We start from the raw sequence: 23,984 nt of genomic DNA on the forward strand, positions 1-23,984 counted from the left end.
GGTCTGCAGAACCAAGACCATGCTTTTGAAAAATGAGTTGTTAATCCTGAAAAGGATTAACACATTAGGAGATAAGCAAATGCCTAGCTCAAGATTATTGTTACAAGCTAGGCACTTTGATTATAAACTACATTTTCATCATTTAGGACTCACCTGTCCTGTAAATACACATGCACTAATAATTTGTCTATGAAATCCCTTGGGAAACCACAAGCAGGTTTTAGAATCTGCTGATCAGGGTAAGTAGTCTATCAGAATAGCTTTAGCAAATAAAAGAAATGCAAAGTACCAAAATGTACCTAGAGTACAGAGTCTCCTGGCTGAGTAGGGTTGCAGGCTGAGACCCAAAGAGCTGGTAATTTAGGATGGAACAGCTCTTACAAATCAATCAGTGCAGAAAGCCAACATCACACGAGTTATGCATTTACCAGGCAGTGTTTGACAGCAAGAAACAAGCTACAGCACAGAAAATCTCTGTGTATTTTAAGCCTCCATCCCAAACTGACTCCTCATACAATTCATTTGCAGGCTGCAATTTACTAAATCCATCTGTTGTTCCTACAGCTTGCTTTCTGGAAATTCTGCATTTCAAGGGTCTGCTTGTTAGAGAAGGTCAAAGAGTAAAGCAGGCCCTTTCATTTTAAGTGACTTGAAAGAAAAGGAAAGGAAATTTATATTTAGAAATAGCAATGATTAACTAGGGGAAATACATTAGAGTATTAAAATAAACGACATAGGATGGCTCGTACTTCCAATTAGGCTGACTTTACTTCAAGAAAAATATTTATATACAAATATAAAAAGCTGGGGAATGCAAACCTATACTAAGATGAAAGCATCTCATAACATAATTCATGTTTAGCCATTAAAATAGGGGATCACATTTTTACATACTTTTTCTTCTTGTCCTTCTTAAGTCTCTGCTTCTGTGCTTTCTTCTCTAATCACCAAAACTTTTCACAGCTTCTCTTTGTTAGCAAAGTGCCTATGGCAACTGCACACCTTCCACATCTCCATAGCCCTCAGAAAGGCACCATCTGATGCTACTGCATCACTCTGGATCAGAACAGATTCACCACAGAATAAATGAAATAAACTCACATACAGTCTAAAACTGAAGGTCCCAAGAGCTAAAGACTAGACCAGGCTCCACCAAGATGCATTCTGTATTCCTGACAGTATTCGAGGCTTCTGTTTTCAGCCCACTTATTGGACAACCTAAAGAAAACCAAAGCCATTAAAAAAAAACAGAGGAGAAATGTGGGTATCTCCTGAGCACCCCCCATTGACAGTGAAGTACTGGTGGTGCAGTTCAGAGCCAGGCAAGACAGCTCCAGTCACTCCAAGAGCCCCAGGGCGTGCGTCCAGCCCCTGGGGACAGCACTCATCTTGTTTAAACCATTGAGCTCGCTCACCACTGGTGCTATAACCATCATCAGAAGGAAGGAAGGGAGCCCTAAGACCCCCTCCTAAATACTGAGCAGCTGATAGTGTAGGTGTGAGGTGTTCACTTCCACCTGATGGGTCAAAAGTGCAGCTCCAGACTTACTTCAGGGCTGTGGCAGGGACCATGGTCACAGCCTTAAAGGGGGCAATGACTAACACCACACAAAGTAGATACTGGGGGAAAGCACAATTCATACAGCTGGACTTGAGCCAGGAGACTAAAATCATCCTCTGTATGAGTGCAAAAGTCTCCCAGGACCCTTACTGGCATGAGTAGTAGGCTGTCAGTCTAAAAGCTCGGGTGTGCTAACGTCATGCAAGAACAGTGGTTCAATCCTGACTCAGAAGAATCCGTGTCACCTACTGAGTCACCAAAACCACCCCTTGCGGCATGGCTTTCCTTGGAGTCCCCTTTGTAAGCCCTGCTTAGGCCTGACCCTGCTTTTCCTATAAGGTTTAACACCATAGGAGTCAAAAGTCATATGATGCAATGAGCTGCAGTTTGCTTGTTTTCCCAGGGGCTCTCCCTCCTCCAACAGCAAACCTACCAAAAGGCCTTTGTCTAAGGAGTAGGATAAGGAGCATAACACAGTGCTTGCATTTACTTATGGAAGAGCTACACCAGCAGCTCCTCTCAAGCCTCTGAAGTCAGCTCCAGTACAGTTACTTGGCCTAAGTTCATCTAAACTAAATGGGCTGACTTGGTTCAAATCTGTTGCACAACCAAATGATAAAATTTGGGGGGAGGGAGGGAATGACTAGTGATGACACATGTATTTAACACTGCATGTCTCCTCTTTCCAGATTAGGAGGAGTTGGCAAGCTCCAGTCTGTACACATGCCAGCAGCGGATGTCGGCACATATACAACACTTTTCAGAACAACATACTGTTGAAACATGTAGTTCAACTCCAAGGCACCCCTTCTGTTCAGTTAGCCCAAAACAGCTATTAGAATTGTCTTGCTTAATATGGTAGGATTTGTAGCACAGCTTTTAATGCTGCTTTAATCTGGTTTCTTTATAGCCACTTTGGAAGCGCTGAGAAGTCGGTAGCAGCAGCCCTGCTGAGCCTCGCTCCAAGTCCTCCACATCCATTTGAGCTGGGGGAAGTGACGAACCTGTTGGCAAGAGGGAAATATCAAGGATAGAGGGGGATGTCATAAATGATACAGGAATATAATCCTCTCTTCCCCTTTCACATGTCCTCACTTTCCTTTCATTTTTCAGTCTGAAGTACAGAAAAGCACGATGCTGACAACCTCATCCTGGTTCATTGTCAGTGTGTCTTGAGAAAGTCATCAGTATAGATCTGAAAGAAATAATGTCTGCAAAATAAATAAAAATATATTCCAAGTCAGAAATGAAGTGTTCTGTGTTCATTAACAGAAAACTCTGCCTCGGTGAGTTCAGATTTTAAAATAAGTTCAGTTCTTTCCTCCTTTTTCTTTCAATCATTTTGGCATGAACGCCTATGAATTCAGCATCCCCCTAATCCCATATTCTTTTTTCTGATTCATTTGCGCCTTCATCTTCTCAGTTATTTTATTCTTTGTCACAAACAACCACTATCAATCATTAAAAGAAAAAAACTGTGCAGAAAAAACTTCATCTTTTGGTGTGGGTCTGAAGTCATGCTGGATGTACCAGAAGTGGCCAATACACTCCACGTCACATGGGTCAATTTTAGACCCCATTGGAGTAATTTTCCTTTAGTTTGTGATCTGGCCACTCTATCCCTCCACCATTATCCTGACAATTTCCCTTTACTCTCACTTCCTAGCAGCTGCTTCCATTTCACTCCCCCTTTCTTTCTGCATGGCTGTGGCACTGGGGAGGATTTGGTCAGACTACAAAGACACAGGGAGGGCTTCCTGCCATGGGACTCAAATTGGTGCTCATGTAAGGCAGGAGCAGCCAAAGCCTCCAGCTCTGTTCTGCAGAAGTTTGATGTGCTAATGTGGGGAGCACAGAGGGCTGCAGCCAACCCTTTGCCCTTTTCCTCAAGAAGCACCAGTCCCTGCAGGTGAAGCAACCTCTTGTTTGTGTCTTGTTCCTTTGACTGCCCTCTCAAGCATCCAGAGAGAGCAGCTTTCCATTCCAATGTCCCAGGTTACCACAACTAAAACCAGTTTCACTCTTTGCCACTCACTTCAGCAGTTCACTGCTGCCATCCAGCCCAATTGTCAGCAATGATTCTCATTCTGAACTGCCTAACCCAGATTTTTCCAAATAATTCCTAAAATTTCAAAATAAACCACAGAATCATGGGATCATTAAGGTTAGAAAATACTTCCAAGATCATCAAGAACAACTTTCAACTGAATACTGAATGCTGCCACTAAATCATATTCCAGAGTGTGACATTAACTTGGTTTTTGAACAGGAGGTGCCAGGAATCTTGACTCCACCACTTCCCTCCACTAACCCTTTTAACACCAGAGTTGTCCTTTAGAAAAGAGCTCATTCAGACAAAAGCAAGCTGGGGAGTGCCTATGGTGGGAAATTACACTGCCCTGCCTGATGGAACACCTTTGGTGGGAGATACACAAGGGAAGAGGCAGTTGGAAGATGGGTCTGGATCACCACCACCACTTAACCAGGCTCAGTTGCAGCCTGGACAGAATGTCTGAGCAGAGCCTGAGCTAAAACAAAAATATTTGGATTTCTCCTGTACTTTGTCCCATCCAATGTTCAAACAGGATTCCCAGGACAAAGTGTACTTTACGTGATTTGTAGCGAATGCACAGCAAGAGGCTACTTCCAATGGGTTGTAAGGATTTGCTTAAAATGTAAAGGGCACTTTAAGAGAAAAAAGGAGCCCTGTACTTTGGTTTGGTAAAAAAATCAAGTTTTATAGACCCAAAAATCAACATACTTTTCCCTATAGTTTACGTAAAAATTGTTGTGGAAGAAATGAGTGTGATTCTGCAAATCCGTCTTCATGGATCCTTTTAATTTAGAGGCATGAGTCATTGGAGCAGGGACTCCTTGGATGATTGTGTGACCACAGGATGCAGCCCTGGAAAAGTGTTTTTGTAAACAAATAAACATGTTCCTTCCTGTTTGAAACTCAGATCTTTCAGCATTGGGCAAGTGCCTGAGAACCTGACAGTGAGAGTAATAAGAAATATTAAATGCAACGCCAGTTGCTTGGTCATGTTCCAACAGCAAGAAGTGAACAAAACACACGGAATGAAAAATAGATTAGACTTTTTAAATCCTTTAATAATCCAAAGTGTTATGGGTATCAGGAACAAAGAAAAGACTTGTTAAGGGAAAATTTCCTGAAGAGATGATCTTACAACCTGACAAAATCAGAACGAAGGGTAAAAAACCAAAAACTGGGAGAGTTGATCATGGCTTGTGCCACGTTGTGCCGTACATGCAGGGAGTGATGCAAAGATCACAGGCTTCAAAATGAATTTCACACTGTGGCTTATGACATCTGATGGTGTCTTTTGAGAGAGATTATCCTCTTTCCCTGGAGAAAGCAGGATGCTGGCCCCAGTCAGCAGTCTGCACCACCTTTGCTACTTGACTCCCAAAGGGGAAAAATGGAGTCCTCAGTCCTAACAGCTGGAAGCGTTTCCAGAAAAGCACGTAGATATTCAAAAACAACCTGAATATTGCAGAGTCAGGAAGTCAATTTTCTGCTGGTAGTTTAAAAGCAAACTTCTGGCAGCTGTCAGGGAATCCTTTAAGTACATTTAGATCAATGCATGAAGTCAAATAAACACTTAAAATCCCTCAAGATTAAGAGTGAATCCAGTCAGGAAATGGCTGAGCCACTGCTTGACCCTTTTTTCTGTCACAGACCAACCAACCTGGAGGATGCTGCAACCCAACCCCTAATCCTGCTATACCTGGGCACACACCAGTGAAGGAAAGGAGAACAGAGGGTTGCCCCTGGCCTCAGCTGGGTCGGGATGTTTCAGTTGCAAACGATAGATCTATTTTACGTATTAGAGCTTGTCTAGACTAAGGAAATGTTCCTGCTATGACTACGCTGAGGTAATTACACCAGTGTAAACCCCTCTGGGCAAAACAGAGCTTTCAGTGGCCTGATTTACGCTGGTCACTTGCCAGGATTAGTTCAGCTGGTACCAGCCTGTCCTCCAGGAGCTCCTGCTCCCAGCTGGAATCCCTCACAGAAGTTTTCATCCGTCTCATCTGAAATGTTGGCGCTGCCAATCTATCAATCAAGCCATCCTTATGGGACAGTTGTGCAAATGTTTTTCTCCAAAAGAATGGTAAATGTTTAGAAGGCTCTTCTGTGAGTGGAGAATTGATTAATATGCTACCAAAATTAATTTTTAAAAAATGTTGAAATAAATCTGGATTTACATTAAAGCATATTTGGATTTGTATATGCATATCAGGACAAGATGTTTGCTGCAAATACAATGAAATAGGAAAGCTGATGTAGGGTGTTTAACCTGCCAGGGGTAGATGTGTCCCATACCCACATTAAATTTGTGAAGACAAAATGTGTCCAAACAGTAAAAAGGGAACTACTCAAAACTGATCAATTCAAATGGAAAAAAAAAAAAATCCCCTAAATTAAAGAAACCCAAGGAAGGCCCTTTAAAGCACAGAAAGTGGAACCCTAGTCTAGGAGAAGTCAGTGGCAACATTTACATTGACTTTAAAGGAGAGGCTTTACTTACTCTAATATGTAAAACCACACGGTGCTGCTGTGCATAGCACAGTACAAAATACATGTGCTGAGTTTCACACACAGCATTCAGGGAACATGTTGATAAATGCAGGATGAGGAACAGGCGGACTAACAGACAGACTTGGTTATATTTTAATCTGGTTTACTGTTACCTGCAGGTGTTACAGTTAAAATGTTCTAAAAAGTTACTATACACTTTTAATTCTAAACAGTTACTGGAAGGACAGCTAGAAACTCTAATAGTAAAGCAAACATGCTCCTTTAAAAGTTTCCTTATTAAAAAAAAATATATAAAGGAGGGGGGGAAAATATGTCTGAAGCACAAAGATGACATCAGAAAAGTTCCTCAATTCACAGATGGCTGCACCTTTCAAAAAAAAAAATTAAAACAGGAACCCTAGATTGATTTAATCACCCATACAAGTGAAAAAACGTAATGAAGATATTTAGTGCCAAATTGGTTTCTTGGGACCTTTTCCATGTAAATAATACAAATCAAACCTTGAAGTTCAGTGCAGATATGATCTGACAAGTAAGCCAGGCTTTTTGTTTTCCTTTGATCCAGCTCCAGAAATATTTTATCCAAGGTAAAGTTGGTTTTAAGTGTTTTCCATTTCAGTTTTTAATTTTGGATATTCATCATATAGGAAACTTGCTTATAATGCTTCAAACACCAGTCAGGCTGCACTGACTCACAGCACCAAATCTAAAGGTTTCCTTGTATTTGCTCATAAGAGGGGGAATATCAAGAACTCCCAACACGACACGGGATCAATTTCCATTGCTCGGTTATTTTTAGGGTACAGAGCACATGGACAACCCCAGCTGAATATTTCCAAATATCAAGACAAGACAACTTCAGTATTTTTTGTACTGTTCCACTTCTCCTAGGTGAGTTGGGGAATAATACTTATGAAGATAATAAGACAGACCTTTGCTTCCTAAGTGATTCCACAATTTCCCCACACACTGCCATTCCCTCAGGATGCCATCTGGGAGCAACAGTGCCTTCTCTTGGAAGAAAATCTTCACATGTTAGGTTTTGGGGGAGGGGGGGTTGGGATTTTTTTGTTGTTGGTTTTGGGGTTGGGGGTTTTTTTCTGGTTTTTTTTCTTTTTTTTTTTTTTTTTGTTTTTTTGTTTGGGGTTTTTTTGTTTGTTTGGTTTGGTTTGTTGTGGGGTTTTTTTGTTTTTTGGGTTTTTTATATTTTACTTCTCTGATTCCGTTAAAAATTAAAATTAAAAATTAAAAAAAAAAAACTTTTTTATTCCATTTTCAAACCAGGATGAAGGTTCTGCAGTCCAGAAAAAAAAAAAAATATATATATATATATATATATTTATAAACCCGGCCTTGTTCATAGTTTTCAGTGTTGTGTGCCTAAATACAGATTTAGGCACCTTGCTGTAGGCACGCAGTTTTCAAAAATTCAGCTCTTGTCAATAATGTAAAATCCTGTGGATTCTCTTCCTTCCACAAATTGGTATGTAGTATATTTAGAATTAACAGGGCCCGTTTTCTCTTTTGACTCGAATATGTGGTGTAAGGTTAATGAAAATAAGATGGATGTTTTATTTTGGGTCTGACATATAATATTATTAAATGTGCCCACCAGAAATGTAGGATAAAATATTTGCTCTGCTTGAAGATTATGTGATATTTGTATTCTAAGCCTCACCACAGTGGGTTTCTTTAAATAGAAGCTATACTTTACTCCTAAATTGCTTAAGGCAAAGGAAGCAGAGATGATGTTTTTATGAATGTTTAAATGCAAATGGAACTGAGAGTGAATGCTATGCTAGCTAACATCAAAGGCTCACCAAAGTCTCTGCATTAATGAGGCTCTTTGTTTCCTGGATCACAGATTACAACAGGTTTCCAACTCATTGCCAAGGCTTTATCTCCATTTGGGAGGGCTGTAAATCTCAGACGATTTTTTTTCACATGCAAAACAAGAGGATCATCTGAAAGAAGGAAAAAAAAATCTTAAAGTAGCAAATATTTCATTCAAATGATTATTCCTCAAAGTGGCTGCATCTTATTTTATTTTTGGGATGTTTAAAAGAATGGAAATTTGCCGACAGAGTTTCCTATGGGGCAGCTCATTCATTTGTAGGAGAAAATTGAGGAGGAAAAAAGCAAACAACATCCTTCCCTCTCCCATCTTCTTCAGCCCGGCATCAACTGTGCCCCAAAATCAGAACAATAATTCTATGTCATGCAAAATCAGCAATTAGCAGAAAGACAGATTTTGCTCCATTTAAATATATTCAAGTACTTTTCAAAGTGGCTCCAACTAGTTCTTCTCCTCCCCAAAAAGTAATGAGATTATATTCCTAGTAATAATACCCTAATTAACAAGAAAAATAGGGACCAAGATTTTTAGCTTCCTATTCAAGGGCTGAATGTGACAATATGTTGTATATTGGGTCATAAAAAACAATTTACATGGCGTCATTACAGTCTGTAGCAAAGTCTCCAGGACCCAGGGCTATCTTATGCAATCTTAATTAAGGAAAATAAATATCGGTGTGTTGTTTTAAGCTACTGGAGACATGCACAGGACCTGTCGTGTGTGATCAGAAGAGATGGGGAGTTTCCTTTTCCATGGGAACTGCTTTAAAAACCCTCCGACGCCAACACACAAGTGTCTAGTGCCTTCGGAATGGGCTGCGAAGATGGTAATTTCTTGTTTCCTGACTCTCGGGGCCAGGCAGGAAAACTAATAATTTTCTGCTGCCCCACGTCCTCTCTGTGCTCCGACCAAAGGTGCGACGGTGGGAGCGTCACCCGTGCCCGGGGTGAGCACGGCGGGTGGCCAGTGGCACCCACGTGTGACACAGCTGTGTCTGCACCACAGCTGGAATGGGCAGCTGTCCTGGGCGTGTGTGTGTGTGGGGTACACACGTGTGCTGTGTGTGCACAGACACACGTGCCCTGACGTGTCTCAGTGTGTGTGTGTGCATGTGTGTGTTCACGTCTGTCTGTGCACACACGCGTGTCCTGATGTTGCAGTGTGTGTTTGTACACGCATCATGGTGAGTTTCAGTGCACACACACACGTGCTGAGGTGTGTCTGTGTGCACACATCCACATCCTGACATCTTACTCTGTACATGTTTATGTGTTCATGCATGTCTCTCCGTGCACACATAAACATCCTGATGTGTTACTGTGCACACATTTACGTGTTCATGCACGTCTCTCTGTGCACACATGATGTCTCAGCCTGTGCACACACGTGCTGATGTGTGTAATCATTTCCATGTGTGGCCTCCTGTCCTCTGTGCTCCGTCATGTGCTGCTGATCTGTGCTTGTAGATTCATAGGTGGATGTGAGCATGCAGATGTGCTTGTGTGTGCAGATGTGTGTGTACAGATGTCCGTGCATGCCAGATGTGTGGCTGTGCATGCTGATGTGTACAGTTATGTGTTCTTTCGTGCTGATGTCTCTGGGGCTGTGCGTGGATGCCACAGCCGTGAGCTGCTGTGTGAGTGACCATGTGTGCCAGATGTGCAGATGTGCACGTTGTGTGTGTATGCAGGTGTGCGTAGCTGTGCACACACACGCCTGTAGAGACGTGTGTGGGGCCGTGCAGACCCTGACACGTGCCGATGTGTGTGCACACACACGTGTGTGTGGATGTATGTGAGATGTGGATGTGCAGCTGTGCACGTTTGAGTAAGCACCGACGTGTGCATGTGCGTGCTCAGCTGTGGGCACGCAGGAGTGGGTGCAGGTGAGCTTGTGCCAAGGTGCGTGTGCAGGTGTGTGTGCACAGAAGTGGCGCAGGAATGTGGATGGGCACAGACGCGCACGGGGCGTGCGCGTGTGTGCTCAGATGTGTGTGCAGGCACGTCCGTGTGTGCAGGCATGTGTGCACAAAGGTAGGCACAGGTGTGTGTGCAGATGTGCCAGCAGAGATGCCTACGCATACCCGTGTGTGTCACAGACGTGCACACACACCGAGGACTGCACCAAGCCCCCGGTGCTGCCCTCCCTCGCAGCCGGGCCGGGAGAGGGTCACCCCGCCGCAGCGCGGTCGGGGGGGACGGCGTCGGGCCGGCTGCGCCTGTAACGCCGGGACGTGGCGTCGCGTCCTGTGTCCGCGTGTGCCTCTGCGTGCCCGTACGCGTGTGCCCGCCCCTGTCCGTGCCTGTGTGTCGCTGTGTGTGTGTGTGTCCCCGCGTGTGCCCGCCCCCGGCCCCGCCCCGGCGCTGCCAATCACCCGGCGGCCGCTTTGATGTCGCAGCGCTCGCCCGCCGCGCCGTCGCGCTCGCAGTCGGACCGGGCGCTCCGTGCTCCGCCAGCCGCCGGCGCCCGCTGCTCCAGCCAAACTTCCCGGGGCTCGGAGGGCGGGGGGGCGGCGGCGGCACGGGGGGGGCCCGTGGAGCCCGGCATCCCGCGACGCCTGCCCGCCCGCAGCCTGCCGAGCCCCCCGCGGGAGCGGGGAGGAAAGAAGGAGGGGGGGGGGGGAGGCAAAGAAAAGAGTGACGAGAGAAAAGCAATTCTAATTTTTTTTTCCTAAAGGAAGGATTTAAAGGGAATTTGGAAAGGGGGAACAAAAGTAAAGGGGGAAAAAAAAGTTTAAAAGTTAAAAGGAAGGGAGGAAAAAACTTTAAAAAGAAAAAAAAATCAAGAGGGATCTATTTTTTATTTTTATTTTTTCTCAAGAGGAGGAAAAAAATAGTTGAGGGAGAGAAAAAAAAATAATAATTGCGAAGGGCTTGATCCGGGAGAACAATACTCGCCGGGAAAGTTGCTGCGCGGCGGGGAGGGAGCGGCGGGAGGAAAATGCCGCAGCTGGGCAGCGGCGGCGGGGACGACCTGGGCGCCACGGACGAGATGCTGGCCTTCAAGGACGAGGGCGAGCAGGAGGAGAAGATCCCCGAGAACGCCTTCACCGAGCGCGACCTGGCCGATCTCAAGTCCTCGCTGGTGAACGAGTCCGAAGGCAGCGGCAGCCCGGCCGCCGCCGCCGCCGATTCCGAGGTGAGCCGGGCCGGAGCGGCCCCGCACGGCGGCCCCGCGCCCCCCGCCCCGCCGCGGCCCCCGCCCCACGCCCCCGCGCTGCCCCTCTCTCTCCTCCCCGTGCAGGCCCTCCGGCGAGTGCAGGATCCGCAGAGGGTGTACCAGGAGAAGCTCCCGGACCACATGGATGATGGTTAGTCACAGCAGCCTCCGCGTGTCTCTGTGTGTCCCCCTCTCCCCGTTCCCGGTTCACGCTGGTCTTCCCCAGTGCGCCCCGTCTAGTGCGTGACCCCCCCCCGGTTCCCCAGCCCGTCACCCTGACACCCCTGGGAGTGAGCGATGCCAGCCTGGTCACCACAGCCCCCAGCGGGAAAGTTACTCCTGACAGCACCGGGGCTCCCCAGGGTCCCCAGTGTGGGAGTCCGCACCCATGGGGGACCCTGGCGCTCCCCAACACCTTCTCTGAGGAGTGTGGGACAAAAAGACTCCCACAACGTGCTGTAACCTCTTTGGGGACCCCCGACAGGCAGAGGAGTCACCTGTAATAAGACGAATTTTGACAGGGAACATTGATTTCAGCAGGTATGAAGCATCAGGACTCAGGGATGTATAAAGGATCTGCCTATTCTGGTTACCCTTTCTTGATGCTCTCAGATCCGTATCTGCCCAATGGATCTATGTCACCTCTGGTAAGTTTCTCATCTCCTTATGGAGAAGTTTTGTGGCCTCTCTCACTGCTGGACTATGTTGCAGGTATTTTGCAGGCACCTACACATGCTTTTTTCCTGACAAATTGGAGCCCAGTTTCTGAAATACCTGGACACTGTTCTGTCCAAGCCGAAAGGAAAAGCAGTGGGAAGGGGGAGAGATGCTCGGCAGGAACTGCCTGCTTCGCTCTGAATTTGCTGGAGGAGCTGCTTTTCCAGGCTCCTCATCCTCTAGGTTTGGCTTTACTCTTCCAGCAGTCAAATCCTAATATCTTGTGGAAGAATGTCCCTTCCTTTTTCTGGGTCACAGGCTTTGGAAGGAGCAGCTCCTGGTTTTTGTGTTTGTGTTCAGGGATACGTCCCGCAGCCGAGCTGGAACCTGCCTGTAAAAGAGCCAGGTGCTGGCGTGCCGTGTGTTAGGGCTGTGTTGTGGATGATGGCCCAGGAAATGGATCTTGTGCTTCTAAAATGGCAATAGAGGTTTTTAGGAAAAGGCTTTGTGCTGCTGGAGTACTATTCCCGTCTTCTTCCCGTAAAGTTTTTCCCTCTCAGTTTAAAGCAGCTTTAGTAATTCTGTACGTCCTCGTGTTTCTAGGTTTTGTTATCTGAATGATTAAACTAAAGTCTTCTTTACAAAAGCTGTCTTTTCCCATCACCATCTCGATCAGAACTTCAGAAAATAATGTCCTGACATTGCAGCAGACAGTTGATGCTGGTGTTGCTCCTGGGAGCCAGCACTGCTGCTTTTGTTGCAGACATTGTTCTGCATTGGCTGTCAGCAAGTGAGGACAGAATGTAATTTGGTTTATTTCAGGTTCAGGTTTTGATCTTTAAAGGGATAAAGTTTAAAAGAATATATAAACCCATCCTTAATTCCGGTCATTTGTTCACAAGAGCGGTAGGATGTAGAAGTGGTGTTACGAGAAATTGATGGATTGTGGAGTATGAAACTCAAAATTATTTGTGGAAATCAGTGCCGTATCCTCACACCTGACCTAGCTGGCCTGGGTAGCAGGAGACAGGTCCCTGCAAGAGCCTGCCTGTACCCCACACAGCTTTTCCGAGGGGATTCAGTTTTCCTGGCTGCAGACTGCTGGAACTTTGCTAAAGTTTGCAGATATAGAGGATTTATCTCTACGCTTTTAAGTCTTCCTTCAGTTTACAGCAAGAAAAGATGTGTTTGCAGGGCACGGCCAACTTATGTTGTTGTAACCCAAATAAGCATTTCTTCTGGTGCTTCCCACCTTATCCAGGTGCTAGGTATCCCCCTCATTCCCCAAAATATTAAGCTATTCTTTTCCTGATAAACTTTAAATGTTTTTAAATTTTTCGTATGTATACACACTTAATTTGCTCCTTGAGACAGAATCTGAGTAAGTCCGGAGTTATGTTAGTCCAGCATCTTTTTGCTATGGTGAAATATTTATTTTAATCTTAAACTCCTCCTAGATGGGCAGAAAAGTGCAATAGCCTATTTATTAGCAGCTAAGCTATAAAATAGATTGTGGTTTAAGAATCACCTTTTCCCTTGATAACAGAATAAAATCCAAGCAGTTGCTGTCAGGGCAGCAGACAAGAGCAAATAGAATGTGCAGAACTCGAGGGGGAGAAGACATAAGTAGCAGAGAAGAAACGATCCCATCCCCTTGAGAGCCACCAAAATCACCCCGTGCCTCAAACAGCTTCCTTTAGGCCTGTTTGGATCCCGCTGTGGTTTATGAAGAGCTGATTTGATGTTTTCAGTTAAAAATCTGTTACCTAGCAGACAGGGGAAGATTTCTTCCTCAGATGAAGGCTGCTCTTGCGGTTTTTCAACTTGCTACAATAACTATTTCAGTGTATTATTCTGCGCAATTTTGTGTTATATATCTATTGACTGTGCAAAGGTTATCATGGTAAATTATGGATTGCTCTCATATAGATTTATTGCTGCTGTGTACATTATATTAAGTGTGGGCTATAATCTGGTGGCTGCTTCCAATAATTGAGGAGGTCAGATCTGTGACTGAAGATTGCAGATACTTAACCATCCATAAAAGTGTGTTTAATTAACACTTTAGCACAAGTAGAGTCGGGGAGGAGGGTTGTGTGAGTGAATAGGATTATGTATCACAGTCATGCGTGCACTTGATAGTAGAGATTGTATTTTGGTTAATGAGGCTTCCTGGAAACAGTTGTTTGCAAGTAGGATTAATTTTAGAATCTTAAAAAAAAATCAATTAAAAAATTAAACCAGGAGTACTTTGGCAAACTGTCAGGGCTTTACATTGAAAACAGTAATTTACCTGATTGAAAATAGAGTATAACTCCCTGAAAGAGACAGAGCAGCCGGCATTGAGGCTGGGGCTGAACCCCTGCCCTGCAGTGCTCTGTGAAACCACATATTTTTTCAGTGGGCTCCCTGTGAACCCTGTGAGAGAGCTGCAAGTGGCTCTGGACTGGCTCCAGCGCCTGCCTGGCTGGGTGTGTTGCTACCAGCAGTACTGGGGTGCTGCTTTCCTATTTTCTTTCTGATTTTGTCAGCAGCACCACTTTTGCTTTGTTTCCCCTCAAGGTGTTTGTAGCCACTAACTGTTATGCTGCTCACCCGAGCATCCTGCTCAGGTCCCCACATCTCCCAGCCAAAATTGCCTCTTTTTACCAGAACACACCCAGACATGTTATTTACGTGCTCTGCTGCTGCTCCAGAGTGATGCTCTGAAGATGGCTGGGTAGCTGCCATCAGCAGCCAGGCCAAACCTGGCTGATGGTCCCTGCAGGGCCAGGAGCAGAGGGAGTGGCAGGAGCCAAGCAGGGTGGCCCTCCTTGGCTGAAGGTGGCAAATGCCAGTGTGGGATGATTCAGCTGGAGTGCTGCTGGTTTGGGCAGGCACAGGTTTCCTGGACTGGCAGTGGAGCTGGGGGCGTGGGCAGGGTGAAGGTGCTTCTGGAGCTGAGGACAGGGCAGAGGGCTGAGCCCAGGTGTCCTTGTTGTGGGAGCTGTGAACCCCACCAGTTGCCAGGCTGGGGAGGGCACACTCAGTCAAGGGTGTTTAAGAGCCCCTTGGCATAGTCTGTGTGTGCATCTGAAATCCTGACACTCTGCAAGGCCCCAGGAGAGCCGTCTCTCACCTGGCTCTCAGGTGTTGTGTGTCTGGTCATTTAAGGCTCCACTTTATCCCATCTTATGCAAAGTCCAGCTTTTTCCAGAGTGAAGTATATAGGACTTACGGGTCAAAAATCTGCAAGAAACTTCCGAAGAATATGAACAAGTTGAGGAACTGTTTTTCTAAATTAAATATAAAATCATAAAACTATATCCTTTTTTAAATAGTACAAATGACTTTAAATCAAATTAAGGTACATCCTTAGTAAGAACAGCAGCCTTTTAGGTGGTTACAAACATTAGAGGTCAGACATGGTCAAACATGTTAACACTTTGATCAGATTAAAATATTTTTCTTGCTACAGTTGTATAATTGAGTTGAGACCTGAGGGGGTTTTCTGAACATTGTTGTATCTTGTATGATGTGGTAGTTAAATGGTAAAAGGAGCTCTTATAAGTTCCTTTAAGTTCTTTTTGTAAATAGGTTTATAAAATAGGGGAATGAGCCATGCAGCCCTGTATATAGGGCATGAGGTCTCCCTGCTCCCATTGATAGGAGGGGTCTGAGGGGAGCTCCTCACACCTTCTCAGCGCTTCCGATGTGTTTGGTGAGTGTGTGAGGAGTGCAGAGGCAGGATTAAAATGTTCTGTATGTAAAGCTGAGGCACTGGACTTCCTGTCTGTGTGAGAAATAGAAGTGCAAGAGCCTCTTTTTCTTTGGAAAACAGACACCACCTCATTTTCTTAATTACTGAGTTGTCAAACTAGAGCTTACATGGGAGCAGAAGAGTGGGTGTACCTCCCCAAGCCCTGCACGGCTGAAGTCCCTAAATAAGACAGCAGGACTCACAAATAATGTTGCTTTTCAGAGCCTGATCCCTGTAGTCTGCAGGACTTGTGGTCCTTGAGCTTGTTCAGAGGGTATGAAATGTCCCCTTGGGCTGGGCAAGATGAAAGCGCAGTTACTGGTGGCCTGGGGCCACAGGGCCCAATTGTCTAACACGAGGTCAGAAAGCATGGGGCTGCAGTCTAGGGCTGCTCTTCACTGGACAGAAGCTGAAGCAGCAGCAGCTGAGCCCCAGGACACAGCTGCTTCTGCTGCATCCCCTTCCCCACGGCTGCCCCATCCCTCTGCAGGAGGAGACTGTGGCCCCCACAGCAGCTGGCAGAAGGAAATCTGCAGCTCAGCTGCTTCTCTGCCTTTCTGTCCTGACTTGCACTGTCAGTTTAGTATTGCTTTTTCCTGTGCTGAGTTCTGATCTTGTTGAAACCAGTGGGAAAACTCCCAGGAGTGACCGTGTGATGGGGATTTGTTGCTGTGAGAGGACTGCTGCATCCCTCTCCAGATGTTGTGTGTGGAGGGAGGAAGGAGGGCAGCTGGAAGCCAGCAGTAGCTCTGTGTGTTGCCAGCAGTGCCTGCTGCTGTGGGAGAGCAGCATCCCAGCCAGGTTCCCTGGCAGCAGGACTTGCACTGCAGGACCTTGCTGGGATGGTTCCCTGTCCCCGTGAATTGTTACATTCCCAATGGAACATTGGGAATTGTATTTCCAACGGCAGAAAGCGTCAGGAGTGCGGTGGCTGTTGATGAACCTCCTGGCGGACAGACAGATGAGTCATTTGTTCCTGACCAAAGCAAATCCACTTCTTTCACCTCTTCTACCTAGCTTGAAATAAGGTAATGGTGAAAATAAGGTTTTATGTTAAAGCACAGTTTTGGATACGTGGATGTATCAAGGCACAGGGCTTACGAGGTCATTTATTGCATGTCTGATTCAGTCTTGGTTCCCCCAAGGAAAATTCTTGTGTTAATTTCTCAGTTCATATCACACCCTCAATTTTGAAGCAGAACTTTCCTTTGAAATAAATTAGAGAGTTCTGCTTAAGAAGCAGCGACATGATACAGCACTGGATGTGTGTGGTCTAATATAACCTTATTTTTAAAATTGTTTGGAATGAAAAAAGAGAAGGCAAAATGTCACAAGGAAACAAAAGCAAGTTTTATGTAAATCTGTGCATGTGAATAAGTGTGCACGTGATTCAGACAGTTCAACAATATCTGGTCTCCCACTGGGATTCCTTCACAGGCTACCCTGGAACTGGCTTTCCAGGCATGGGATGCTTTTTTGGCAGGGAGTTGCTGTGAGATATGTATGGTAAAGGCACTGTTCCTCCAAATTTCCAACCATTGCTGTTTGTGAAATTTTATGGGCTTGAACGGTTGAGAATCTGGAGAGAAAAGCAAAAACTTAACATCAACTCAAGTTCCTGAAGCTCATCCGTCTTAGTGATTAGTGGTTTTGAAATTTTAACAGTGAAGAGCAAAGTGATTTGGGTTTGAGTGGCACATGGCACATCCAAGATGAAAAGTGCAGAGCTGGTCTGGTATCCAAAGCTGTAACTGAGAGCAGGGGGGAGCAGGAGGGGCTCTGCAATGTGCTCACTCTTGTGTTGCCTCACAGCTTGTGGTTCCTCTCATGCCATGACTGTTGGCACCATTAAATTCCTGCACTGGGCTGAAAACCCTGGCTAATCCATGCAATGGGGTGTGCTGGCATTTGCTGTGCCAAGGTACCCGGTGCGGTAACACGGCCTGTGTTCTGTGACTAAACAGACATTGCTGGCTCCGAGGGATGACTCTCTTGCCGGCTGTCAGAGATCTTCTGCACAGGCCCAGATCCTAATCACAGGCTGAACCCTCTCTATCTGTAGCGTGATCTGCAAGGGAAGCAGGATATTGGGATATGGGTTGGTGTGAGCTGCACACCTAAGATGGCAATCTGGTGTGGACTGTATGTGTCTGTGTGTACATGGCATGGTGGTTACAGGCAAAGCAGAGCCTGGTGCTGAGAAACATCAACAGTTTTGAGGAAGCATCTACAGCTTGCCATTAATTTCACATCTGCTGTTCTTTATCTGCCTTTTGGCCATGATTCATTGAGACCAAGTTTAGTCTTTGTTTCCTATGGGTTGGCCTTTGGGCCCCCTTGCCAGTTGACCAGAGAGAAGGTGAGGAAGGACCTGAGCACTTGGTGGCATTGTCACTCTCACAGAGAGGCTGTGCTGGGCAGAGTGGGTTTGGGTGAACAATAGTTAGGCACGTGCTGCTCTTCACTTATTAAAATCTTCTGCACCATGTGTGGGTCACAATTTCCCCAACAAATCCTCAAGGATTATCTTCCCCTGTCCCATTAATTTGAAGAGGGAGCAGGTGCCAGAACTGTCTTTTTGAAGGCATGGCCACTGTGGGAGCTTCTCTTCAGCCCTCCGAGGCTTTGGCCACGGCTGCTGCAGCTCCCTCTCTAGTTTGCTGCTCATTTCATAGAAGCACAGAATGGTTTGAGTTGGAAGGGACCTTAAAGATCATCACATTCCAATCCCCTGCCATGGGCAGGGATACCAGCCACTAGACCAGGTTGCTCAGAGCCCTTGGTTTCCCATGCCTTTGCCATTCCACCTCACTGCCTGGGAAGCCAGGAGATGGCTTATGTCAGCATCTCTGCCAGCCTGATGTAGACATGCTCTTACCTCATTATTTACCAGTGGTGGGTGGAGGGCACAGCAATGGGAGAGTAGGTACAAGTTGCTTCCTGAACTCTTTGCAGAGCCACTGCGGCAGGGAAAGCTCCTCAGCCTGATCAAATCCCTGGCTGGTGCCAAATGGGGACGTGTGAGTCCCCCCTCTAGGCTCTTTCATGTGCTTTTCTTTGAATCTCTCTTTAAAAAAATAGGCTCTAACAAGATACTTGCTCATTAGTCGCTGTGTCTGGAGGATGAAACAAAGGTTTGGTAGGCGAACGGGTGACTCAGAGGGTTGGATACAGGATACAGAGCTGTTCACTTCCTAGTTTCCAGTTTTAATACAGCTGAATCAGTAACGACCAGGTGCCTGTTCTTTCTGCTGCCTTGTCCAGTGGTCTGTCTGAGAGGGCACAGCTCCCTGCAGGCCCCAGGCAGTGCGAGTGTTTCATGGGGGGAATGTCCAAAGAACCTGCAAGGTCTGGACCAAACCCTCTGTGAACATCAACCAAGGTCTTGTTTTCATCGTGAGACTGCCAGTTCAGCACGTGCTGGTGGTTCACCAACCCACTGACTTCATTTCATAAAGGAAGGGTTTGCAACAGCATGTGCCTCTAAGGCTTGATTACAGCAGAATCTTTTCCTTGGTCAGTTATCTTGGACAAAAAGCTCTTACCTTCACCTCCTTACAGAGCAACTAAACACTGTTCTGTCACTGGTTTGTGCCTTAGAGTCTTTATAGTTTAGGATCATAAAGTCATTTATGCTGGAAAAGTCCTCTAAAATAATTGAGTCCAGTCTTTAACCTGGCACTGACAAGGCTACCGCTAAAACATGTCCCCAAGTTCCACATCTACACATCTTCTAAATCTCTTCAGGAAGAGTGACTCCACCACTTCCCTGAACAGCCTGTGCCAGAGCTTGTCAGCTTCTTCAGTGAGGAAATTTCCCCTACCATCCAATCTCAGTGTCCCCATAGTGCAACTTGAGGCCATTGCCTCGTCCTGTTGCCTTGTACTTGGGAGAAAAGACTGAAGCCCCCCACGCCTGGCTCTACCTTCCTTTCAGGTAGATTAAGACAGCAAGGAGGTGCCCCCTGAGCATCCTTTACTCCAGGCTGAGCCCCCCCATCTCCCTCAGCTGCTCCTCATCAGGCTAGTGTTCCAGACCCTTCATAAGCTCCATTGCCTTTCTCTGGACATGCTATTTATGACCATTCCCAATGAAGGACTCTTCCACCACCACCCCATCTGTGAAGTGGCTTAGTGGAGAAAATAGGACACTTGGTCCGTAAAGGGGTTAGCAAAACCTGATGAAATCAGCTGTCCCCATCCAGAGTGTTCAGCTGGCTGGAGGTGCTGGGCAAGAGGTTACCAAAGTGGCTTTAAACCACTGCTCCTCTCCCGTTCTCCACCTCTGTGCTCAGCTGCCATGAAAAGAATCTGCATCATTGTGTTTCATGGGGTCCTGAAATTAGTATTTTGTGAAAGAAAACAATGAGCTCCACAATGCTGTGGTAAGTTTTTGAAACCAAAGTAAAACTGGATACTGGAATCTAGAGCACTTTTCCCCTCCGGTTATAACAACTTTGCATTTGATTAAATGATAGGCAAAAAAAAGTCTCAACAGTATCTCCTTTGTTCCATTGAAAAATCTGGAACTGTAATATACAAAGTACATGTCTGCCTTGAAGAGGTACATGGTAATCACAGGCTGACCAAAAAAAGACATTTTTTTTTTTTTTTTTAAAGTGATTCAGCTTGTCTGCTCTACGTTGAATTTGTTTTCTGCTGTGGTTTGCTCTGAGGAATGGAGCACATGAGAGTAAACTGAGGTTCTGCTCTGGTGGGACCCACGCAAAAGTAAAATGTGAGAGCCCAAGGTCATGAAGTGTGTTTGACTGGGAGCAAGGGGGCTGTGATTATAAAGGCACTTAGGAAAAGACTCTCTTTGAGTCGCTGGGAAGAGAGTCTTTGCAGCAAAATGCTCAGAAAGGATCAGAAATGTGGAATTTTATTCTGACACTGAGGATATGGCACTGCAGAGGTTGCTTTCGTGTTTAGGAAATAAACCAATGTAAGATCTACCACATGAAAATTTGTTGTTCTTAGCATGGAGAGGCTGATGAGGTGATTCTCGTTGCGTGCTGCTGCCCTGGAATTACTAGTATGGGAGTTGGGATAGTCAGGAGGAGTTGTTGTCTTTGGATTCTAAGTGGGAGACACAGCACAACCCCTGACACCACCAAACCCCAGGTGAAAAATTGGCCCTTGAGTTTTGGCTTCCTGCTGTAACTTACAGACTGTGGCATTGCCAGATTTGGAATCTCACCATCCAAAAAAATGCATGGCTTTAGAAATCCAAGTGATGTTTTGCAAGATTGCATCATACTGTGCTGTATATTCCTTGGAGTTCTCAGATAAATTAAATAAATGGATAAATTGATTATGTATATTTACCCAAAATTGAAACCAAAAGCAATAACATAAAATAAGAAATTAAATTCTAAAAAAAAATTAAATAAACATCCAAACCTTTTTGTTTGACTTTCTCTGATACAAAGCAATTTCTCCAGGGCTGTACACCATATGAAACACATTATAAATGCTCTTGTAAAATCCACATCGTTATACCACATGAAAGTCCAGGTCCTAAAAATAACCATTCAGAGAGGATGCAGGCTAGTAGCAATTTCGGTGATCATGAAATAGTTGTGTTGACATCTCTATGCGTGCACACCCACAGAAAGATTTGACTTTTGAGTATTAGCAACATTTGTGCTTTATGGAATTTTACATCTCATCCCATGGATAGTCCTTTACCCCAGGGGCATTCATTTCTGATCTTGGTCCCATTTTTCTAACCCTGATTTTATTGAGAAAATGGGTACATTACTTTTATTTTTTTCTTTTTTTTTTCTTTTCCTTTTTATTCCCCCCAATTTTATGTGAAACTCTTTCCTTGCTATCGGTTTGACAGTGGTTGGCAATATCAGTCCTACTTCCCTGTCTCCCAGCAGGGAAATATATGGTTTTTTTCCTTCAACAGACACACACATCCCCGGTATTTTGCGGAACTAACTGTTAAAATGTAAACCTAGAGCATTAGATAATAACGAAAGAAGCTGCCACATCTATGCAGCCTTTGTATCTGGTGTAGTATTCAAAAGAAAGTAAATGAAATCTGCAGTAATTACACAGTAATGTATCCACAACAAAAAAATTTCTTCCTTGTCCCAGCGATCAGAACTTGGCTTTTGTTTTGGAATATGAAAGGCTGCAGCCTCCTGCCTTCGGTGTGTTCGCAGCAAAGCCCTGGCTGGGATCAACTGCCGTAGCTCTGGGATAGACAACAGAGTCCTGCCAGCTGATATCGCTCGAGATCTTTTTGAAGAGCTCATCAGATTTGGTTTTATTGCTGTTGTGTTTCGGTTTTCGCTTGTTAATTGTTTGAAAGCATTACTATAGGGATGGTTTTCTGAAAATCGTTGGAATCTCCAGCGCTGATCTCGTGCTTGCATTTTTTCTTTTATAAGTAATGTGGCGGTGCTAGAGATGCACACCTTCACTTGAGGGTGGCTGAAGTCTGTGGTTTAAGGCTGGCCTGGATTTTAAGTGTGTGGCCCCTCTAAAAACCACTTGGAAACAGTTTATATCCTCAAAATAAGTTTGCTTCTGGAACTGGAGCAAAATCTGTGGAGATGGCAAGTGAAATAACAGTGTTGAAGAAAATGACATTGCTTCTGAAATAGCTGGCATGAAAATCATAAAGTCTGAAGTTTCATTCAAATCAGATGTGGCTCTGGTTGTTGTGGGGCAGGACACAAACTCGCCCAGCAATGCAACTCCAAGGGATTTACATGGAGAAGTACAGTTGTTCCAGGTTGTTTTAACTGCAGGGCAGCTCTTGTCCCTTGTTTGGGGTGGGGGGTCCCGTTCCAAGGCAAACAGGCTCTCCGGTTTTTGCCTTGCTCAGTTGATTTCTTGCAGGCTGTTAACAATTCTGAAGAATCAAGTGCTGTAAAATGACATCAGAGATGTGGGTTTGCTGTTGCTAATTTAGCTCCCTAGAACAGCTGGACTAGGGGACGTGAACAACTTTGACAAGGCAATAGTTTCATAGTGTAAATGCATTAATTTCTACATCAAGTCATCAGTACTTGAAGGATCTCTTTCCAACCAAGGGCTGAGAAATTTTGGCTCCTTTTGACATCCTGCTCTTTAAAAGGCAACAGACAGTGGTGTTTAGAAAAAGCTAAAAAGTTTTAATGCTTCTGGCTTGAAGCTGGAATCATGCTTAAGCCCTTTTCTCTTTTCCATAATTAATTGGGTGGCTGAAAACGGGGTTATATCTGGCAATATCAATTTTTTACTATTTTGGTGAGCTCAGATTTTTCTGCTAGGAGCAGAGCAGAATTCAGGTAAAAGCACCAAATGTTTCTGACTGGGTCTTCTGACAGCACTTCAATGCAAGAGCTGTTGTAGAGAAAATTTAATTTAATTTCTTGACTTGGGAGTACAGAAAAATACCTGATATGTTAGTGCCAATTTTTTGGCTATTGACATTTGCTGGAACTAGTATATATATGCATGCATTCAAACTTCTCAGAATAGAATGTTTTCAAATTACAATACAGCATTTGTACAGGTCTAGCACATGGATCTACTTATTAAATGCATCCTGATGGATGAGGCAGGCTGCAGTGAATCCCTGAAAGATCAGCTCCCAAATTCAAAAGCATCACTCTTCAACCAGATTTCCTGCTGAAACCCCAGTGGTGAATGCCAGACTGTGGGGTGGGCGCGTTGCTGTTTCCGTGAGCAGGAGCTGCCTCTCTCCTGCCTGCGCCCGGGGAGCTCGTTTGATATGGGATCCTCTTACCAGAGAGCACCAGGTGCTGTGGCAGACGGTGTAAATAGCCAAATAAACAGACATGAGTAGCACCAGTTGTTTATGTGTTAACACAGGATGTTCTCAAAATCAGGTAAGAAGTGAGGCATGTTACCGAGTTTTATAGCAGAGGAACCGGATAGTCTTGTAACTGCCATGCATGGCCACGGCAGAGGAAGCGTGGTTTTATCCCGGCTTCACCTCCCAGTCCCACAGGAGCTTGTTTTTCTGTGACTCAGTTTCCCCCAGGAGCATTGTGGAGCTTTATCGTTTCGTGTGTAAGCAATGTTTGGAGAGCACGGCAATGTCGATACTGAAACAGAACATAAAATCCCACACAGGCTGCTGCAAGTGGGGATGTTTCAGAAATGATCAGAGGAGGACTAGCCTTAAAGAGTAAGCTGTGCTGCTCATTAGACCACTTACTTCAAGACACTAAACAAATTGCAATTTCATGATCTTTTAGGAAGTTGCAGGTGGCCCTAAGACCTCAACTCCTTCAAGGCAACTGGCATCTTGCTTTAAAAACAAATCACCTTCTCAGCCCAAATGATAATTTCATAGAGTGGCATTAGCTGGATGGCAACGATGATGGCATGGTCCAGCACGTTGTCTGAAATACACAGGACACACAAATCCTTGTTACTAAACCAGGAACAAATGTCATTTATTTATCCGCTTGTAATATGG

At 45.2% G+C, this 23,984-nt stretch overlaps 1 protein-coding gene across 5 annotated transcripts in view; it reads left to right on the forward strand.

Annotated features, from left to right (window-relative positions):
* Positions 1 to 10,404: 10,404 nt before the first annotated feature.
* The window catches only part of TCF7 (transcription factor 7), a 73,314-nt gene continuing 59,734 nt past the window's right edge, over positions 10,405 to 23,984 (forward strand). The window contains exons 1-3 of one of the 5 annotated variants that reach the window (XM_066197291.1): positions 10,405 to 11,118; positions 11,224 to 11,290; positions 11,680 to 11,786. In XM_066197291.1, coding sequence (XP_066053388.1) covers positions 10,921 to 11,118; positions 11,224 to 11,290; positions 11,680 to 11,786 — 372 coding nt within the window. In that variant the 5' untranslated portion in view covers positions 10,405 to 10,920. Of the gene's footprint in view, positions 11,119 to 11,223; positions 11,291 to 11,676; positions 11,787 to 23,984 lie in introns of all 5 variants that reach the window. The other 4 variants (XM_066197286.1, XM_066197289.1, XM_066197287.1 and 1 more) reach the window with 4 other exon arrangements.

The sequence above is a fragment of the Chamaea fasciata genome, unplaced genomic scaffold (assembly GCF_029207755.1).
Source record: "Chamaea fasciata isolate MVZ Bird 193981 ecotype frontalis unplaced genomic scaffold, bChaFas1.0.hap1 SCAF_15, whole genome shotgun sequence".
In the NCBI taxonomy this organism is placed as follows: Eukaryota; Metazoa; Chordata; class Aves; order Passeriformes; family Sylviidae; genus Chamaea; species Chamaea fasciata.